This window comes from Mercenaria mercenaria, unplaced genomic scaffold (assembly GCF_021730395.1).
Source record: "Mercenaria mercenaria strain notata unplaced genomic scaffold, MADL_Memer_1 contig_1767, whole genome shotgun sequence".
NCBI lineage: Eukaryota > Metazoa > Mollusca > Bivalvia > Venerida > Veneridae > Mercenaria > Mercenaria mercenaria.
In genome coordinates, this window is record NW_026459769.1 from 1 (window position 1) to 6,593 (window position 6,593).

Below are 6,593 nucleotides of genomic sequence, written 5' to 3' on the forward strand. Positions count from 1 at the left end.
ATTCATAGAAACATTATAATCGCTCCCTGGAACAAGATATATAGAAACACTGGGACCACTCTCTGAAGCAAGATATATTGAAACGTTGAGACCTCTCTCTGAAACAGGATGTATCAAAACATTAAGAACATTCCCTGAAACGGAATATATGTAGGCCCTAAACATTGAGATCACCCAATGAAGCAGGATATGTAGAAACATTGATATCAGTTCCCGAAAAAGAATTTATCGAAACACTGAGATCACTGCCTTAAACAGGATATATAAAAGTTTCTTTAGATATATAAATGCGTCATTATACCTGGTTAAGAATGAATATTTTTTCGTTGAACTAAAATATTAGTTCCCGACTTTAAAATTATATCTATACTGCCATCGACATAAAGCACTGTCCTCTGTTTAACATCCGTTACAATCTCTGTTAATTCATTTAAGTATATTTTTTGGCTAATATCAGTTTGGGCACATACGTGATGTTAGCTCCCAATAATAAACAGTTTTTATTAAATAGATAACACCATAAAGTAGTGGTCTGTTATATGATCACACCAGTTCGTATCGGTTTTATTCCCGATTTTCTATATTTCTTCAAGAAATAGTAAACATAGTACCGTGATGTATCAAATTTCTCTTCTAAAATGCCGCAGCTGTTCCGTTACAGATTCGGCAGTATCATTTAACTGTTGCATTATGATAACAAAAAGATTGTGCAATCTATAATATATAAATATTACAAAATAAAACTACTTGATTCAAAAGTTTAACATCCGTTACTTATCACCTGGTTTGAAAATCACAAACGGTTACATTATAATTGAATGAATTGTCAGAAAAAAATGACACCTTCTTTTTGATCACATTCTGACATTTTTTTTTTGCATAACTAAAGATACCTTATTTGAAATAATTTCATCTAGCTAACAAAATATTAACAGAAGAAAATAAAAATTGTTTGTTGGGAAACAATGCAATATTAAAATAGGCACATCTAGAGCAACTTTTTGTCTAAGTTGGACTGATAGCACATTTATTATCTTATTCAGGGTTTGTAGAGTACAGATGTGTTGAAAATGTGCATTAGTTGTATCAAATGACATAAACGTTGCCCAAGAAATCTTATGAACCAGAAATTAACCTCCGTTACTCGTAAATTTAGGTCCATATAAATAAATATTCATATCTTTGAAACGCAAATTAGTTGGTGGATGGAATTTTCAGATTTTTAACTTGACACCTTGTACATTATGAAATTGTTGGTATTCTACGAAACCGCAAACCATAATTTTTTGATTTTTTCAATTCTGAAATGGGACACTTTTTTCGGAATGGCTGTTTGTGAGGACCTGGTTACTTAAGCACAAAAAATCTAAATACATGTATTAAATTGTATGTATCTTCTTACTGCTTTGTTTACTTTGTTCTGTTTCTTGAATAGTGTCCTCAGCTGTGTTGTTGACACTGTTTTCACCATCGGCATCCATTACTTCAGTTTCTTCTATCTTATCGTCCTCTATGGGTCCTGTAAGTTTTTCCTGACCTACAAGAAGGTTCGGAATAAAAAAAAGTACATTTTCTGGTGGTCTAACATATAACAAAGACAAATCAGTAGATTCCTCTGTCCTACAGGAAGGTTCAGTATAAAAGAAGTACATTTTCTGGTGGTCTAACATAAAACAAAACAAATCGGAAGTTTGCTTTGACCTACAGGAAGGTTCTGAATAACGAAAGCATAGTTTCTGGTGATACAAAATATCTACACACACCAAGTCTTTGTGAGGACCTGGTTACTTAAGCACAAAAAATCTAATATAAATACATGTATTAAATTGTATGTCTCTTCTTACTGCTTTGTTTACTTTGTTCTGTTTCTTGAATAGTGTCCTCAGCTGTGTTGTTGACACTGCTTTCACCACCGGCATCCATTTCTGTTGTTTTTTCATTCTTCTCCACAGGGTCTTGTAAAGAAATGCAAAGAATTTTAGTGTAACTATGTCTCATTTAAGGTGCCGTCACAGAGCTGTAATTTTATGGATAATGAACAACAGACACAATAAGAAAGTCCTTGTTTCTTCAAAAAAAAAAAAATTCATTCAGTAGTGATACAAAGGTATTACTCATGATAATATATGGAAAATCCTCAGGTATGTCCATTGACGGTATTGTTCATCAGTGCTCATGAAATTTCAGCTATGTGGCAAAGCCTTAAGAAGGTGGTTTAATTGCGCATACGGTAATAACACTCTTTACTGCAAGAAACAATCATTGTAGCCACTTGCATTAATCTTTTAGTTACAATCAAAATATATTTTCTGTGGCTGACAATAGTCTCAAATGTAGAATGCAAAATGTTTCTGTGACATCTCCTGCTTCTTTCAGAGTTTTATCTATTAAAGTCTGTCTCACTCAACCAGTTTCAGCAGCTGGTTCAGAGAATGTTTAGCCAAACTTGTTAAAAATATACTAACACAACTGAAACATTAATATCTCCAGACACTTTTTTCAATTTTTCGATATAGTGAGTTTTCGAGTCAAAAATGGCAAAGGGGGGGTCGCAGTTAGGTGTCTGCGCAAAATGTTTTTTGATTTTCTCTATATTTTATGACAATATACCTACATGTATTAAATTTCATTCACAAGTGTTACTGTTATCAGTTTTGACTTACTTTAATAGAAATTCACATTTAAAGTGGGTGGGGTAATTTGACATGTAACCAGCCAGGAACACAATCTCCGCCGCGTTTTTAAAAATGGTTCAAACTTTTTACCTGGAACTTTCGTGATAAAAAAAGTATGCAATGGACATTTATACAACATGTTGCGTTTTAAATTGTCTTGAATACTTTTTTCAACACAGAGCCACAAAGTGGCCTAATCAAAGGGGGGGGTCCCAGTTAGGTGTCTGCGCAAAATGTTTTTTGATTTTATTAATATTTTGTGGTAATATACCTACATGTATTACGTTTCATTAACAAGTGTTATTGTTGCCAGTATTTACTTACTTCTATAGATATTCACATCTAAAGTGGGTGGGGTAATCTGACATGTGACCAGCCAGGAACACAATTTCTGTTATTCTTGTAAAAATAGTTCTAACTTTTTACCTGAAACTTTCATGATAAAATAATTATGCAATGGACATTCACACAACATGTTGCATTTTAAATTGTACTGAATACTTTTTTAATCACAGAGCCACAAAGTGGTCTTATCAAATTTACTGATTTTCAGTGGACGAACTTTACCAAAAAGCTAAAACATTTTTCATTAGTTGAGATATTAAGGTGTTTTTTTCAGCAGATATTGAAAACTAAATAAACATTAAAATGACAGCATATCAGTATATTCTGATTACTATTGGTAGAGTGGTACACTCTCAAACTGGGAAAAAGTGGGTGGGGTAAATAAATATTCGAAGCAACACTACAAAAATTGTGCAGTTGTTACGAAATGGCCTCAGATTGTCTATTACTATCTTAATTGTGCCACCATGAGTGGTGGGGGCATATAGATTTGCATTTGTCCGTGCGTCCGTCCGTCAATCCGTCTGTGCGTCCGTCCGAAGTTCGTGACGCGCTTAGATCAAAAAGTATTTGATATAAATTGATGAAACCTTGCAAGAGTCTTTATCATGATATGAACTTGCACACCTTCTATTTTTCGTCTGGCTCCACCCCCTAATTTTAGAGTTACTGCCCCTGGAATAGTAAAAAATGCACATTTTCACCTTGTGACACGCCTGGCTTCAAAAGTATTTGATATAAAATTGATGAAATCTTGCATGAGTCTTTATAATGATATGAACTTGCATATTTTTTGTTTCGTCTGGCCCCGCCATTATTTCTAGAGTTATGGCCCCTGAAATAGTAAAAATTGCACATTTTCACCTAGTGACACGCCTAGCTCAAAAAGTATTTGATATAGATTCATGAAACCTTGCATTAGTCTTAATCATGATATGAACTGGCGCATCTCCTATTTTTAATCTGGGTCCGCTCCCTATTTCTAGAGTTATGGTCCCTGAAATAGTCAAAAATGCACATTTTCACCTTGTGACATGCCTAGCTCAAAAAGTATTTGATATAAATTGATGAGTGTTTATCATGCTATGAACTTGCGCATATACTATTTTTATCTGGGTTTGCCCTATTTCCAGAGTTTGGCCCCTGAAATAGTAACTGATAAATGCACATTTTTACCTAATTATGTGCCTTACTCAGAAGTATTCTCGGTGCCTTACTCAGAAGTATTTAAATGTAAATTCATGAAACCTTGCTTGAGTCTTTATCATAATGTGACCTTTGCACACATGGCACTTCTTGAGAATTTTAGCATTTATTACAGAGTTATGGCCCTTGAAATAGCTAAAATAGTGGATTTTTTGTTTGTGATGCTCATAAAGTATATGGTATAGAATAATGAATCCTTTTAATAGTTTTTTGAGGCTATACCCCATTAAGACTGCAAACATTTGAATTATTTCCCCTTATTTGTGACAAATGTACCATGCGAGGGGGTGGGGGTGGGGAGGGGGACACACCTTGTGTCCTACAGACACATTCTAGTTTTATTAAATACAGACTTAATAAATCTTAACAATTTTTTTTCACTTTAATAAGACTTTATACATGTGTGCCATGGAAAAATCAATGCAGAACATTTATTGTTAATTTGAACAATAGCTTTCCTCAAAATATACTGCCTCAGGCAAAACATTTTGTTAAATACTTTGAGCTTTCAGGGTTAATTTGGTTTGTCTACATGTCATGTTCAAGGTCCATGCTTTTTCCATGACACACATGTATAAAATGGGAATTTTTTGTTAAAATTTATCAATCAATGCTGTATTTAATAAAATTAAGATAGTAATAGACAATCTGAGTCCATTTCTTAACAACTGCACCATTTTTGTAGTGTTGCTTCGAATATTTATTTACCCCACCCACTTTTTCCCAGTTTGAGAGTGTACCACTCTTCCAATATTAATCAGAGTATACTGATACACTGTCATTTTAATGTTTATTTAGTTTACAATATCTGCTGAAATTAACACCTTAATATCTCAACTAATGAAAAATGTTTTAGCTTTTTGGTAAAGTTCGTCCACTGAAAATCAGTAAATTTGATTAGACCACTTTGTGGCTCGGTAATGAAAAAAGTATTCAGTACAATTTAAAATGCAACATGTTGAGTGAATGTCCATTGCATAATTATTTTATCATGAAAGTTTCAGGTAAAAGTTAGAACTATTTTTAAAAAAATAACAAAAATTGTGTTCCTGGCTGGTCACATGTCAGATTACCCCACCCACTTTAAATGTGAATATCTATAAAAGTAAGTCAAAACTAGTAACAACAATACTTGTTAATGAAACTTAATGCATGTAGGTATATTACCACAAAGTATAAATAAAATCAAAAAACATTTTGCGCAGACACCTAACTGGGACCCCCCCTTTACTGATTTTCAATGGACGAACTTCACCAAAAATCTAAAACATTTTTTATTAGTTGAGATATTTAGGTGTTATTTTCAGCAGATATTGTAAGCTAAATAAACATTAAAATGACAATATATCAGCACACCCTGATTAATATTGGAAGAGTGGTACACTCTCAAACTAGGGAAAAGTGGGTGGGGTAAATAAACATGCGAAGCTAAACATTCGAAGCAACACAACTATAGGAATAATAATTTTGCAGTTCAAGAAATGGCCTCAGATTATCTACTTCTATCTTAATTATGCCCGTATGAGTGGTGGGGGCATATAGATTTGGTCTTGTCCGTGCATCCGTTTGTCTGAGCGTCCGTCCGTCGCCCGAAGTTCTTGACGCACCTAGCTCAAGAAGCATTTGATATAAATTGATGAAAAATTGCATGAGTTTTTATCGTGATATGTACTTGCGTAACTTTTATTTTTTGTCTGGCTCCACCCCTTCTTTCCAGAATTATGGCCCCTGACATAGTCAAAAACACATATTTTCACCTTGTGACACGCCTAGCTCAGAAAGTATTTGATATAAATTGATGAAACCTTGCATGAATCTTAACCATGATATGAACTTGCGCACCTTTTATTTTTCTACGGTCTCTACATTCTTTTTCGAGAGTTTTGGCCCCTGAAATAGTCAAAAATGCACATTTTCACGTTGTGATGTGGATAGCGCAAAAAGTATTTCATATAAATTGATGAAACCTTGCATGAATCATTATTGTGATATGAACTTGAGCATCTCCTATTTTTCGCCTGACTCCGCCCCCTATTTCTAGAGTTATGGCCCCTGAAATAGTCAAAAATGCACATTTTCACCTTGTTGTGCGCCTAGCTCAGAAAGTATTACATATAAATTGATGAAACCATGCATGAGTCTGCATGATATGAACTTGTGAACCTCCTATTTGTCGTCTGGCTCCTATTTCCAGAGTTATGGCCTCTGAAATGGTTCAAAATGCACATTTTACCTAATGACGCGCCTAGCTCAGAAAGTTCGATGTAAATTCATGAAGCACTGCATGAGTCTTGATTATGATGTGACCTTGCACACTTGGTATTCTTCTTGAAAACCTTAGCGCTTATTACAGAGTTATTGCCCTTA

At 34.1% G+C, this 6,593-nt stretch overlaps 1 protein-coding gene across 2 annotated transcripts; it reads right to left on the reverse strand.

Moving 5' to 3' along the window:
• Nucleotides 1–648: 648 nt before the first annotated feature.
• Nucleotides 649–2,511, reverse strand: LOC128551854 (uncharacterized). 2 transcript variants are annotated; one of them, XM_053532780.1, is made up of 2 exons: nucleotides 1,857–2,511; nucleotides 649–1,537 (listed from the first exon to the last, which is right to left on the reverse strand). In XM_053532780.1, exons 1-2 carry the CDS (start codon nucleotides 1,996–1,998, stop codon nucleotides 1,380–1,382), a joined length of 300 nt encoding a protein of 99 aa, XP_053388755.1. In that variant the 5' UTR covers nucleotides 1,999–2,511; the 3' UTR covers nucleotides 649–1,379. The 2 variants fall into 2 exon arrangements, with proteins under 2 accessions (XP_053388755.1, XP_053388754.1); XM_053532779.1 differs by having other exon boundaries at nucleotides 1,179–1,537; nucleotides 1,845–2,485.
• Nucleotides 2,512–6,593: the final 4,082 nt, after the last annotated feature.

Excerpts from the sequence above, each read along its gene's own strand:
- LOC128551854 (XM_053532779.1), bottom strand. The coding sequence starts at position 1,998 with ATGAGACATAGTTACACTAAAATTCTTTGCATTTCTTTACAAGACCCT. Across the intron at positions 1,538-1,844 it reads AGAACAAAGTAAACAAAGCA|GTCAGGAAAAACTTACAGGA; the intron begins GTAAGAAGAGAC and ends ACCTTCTTGTAG.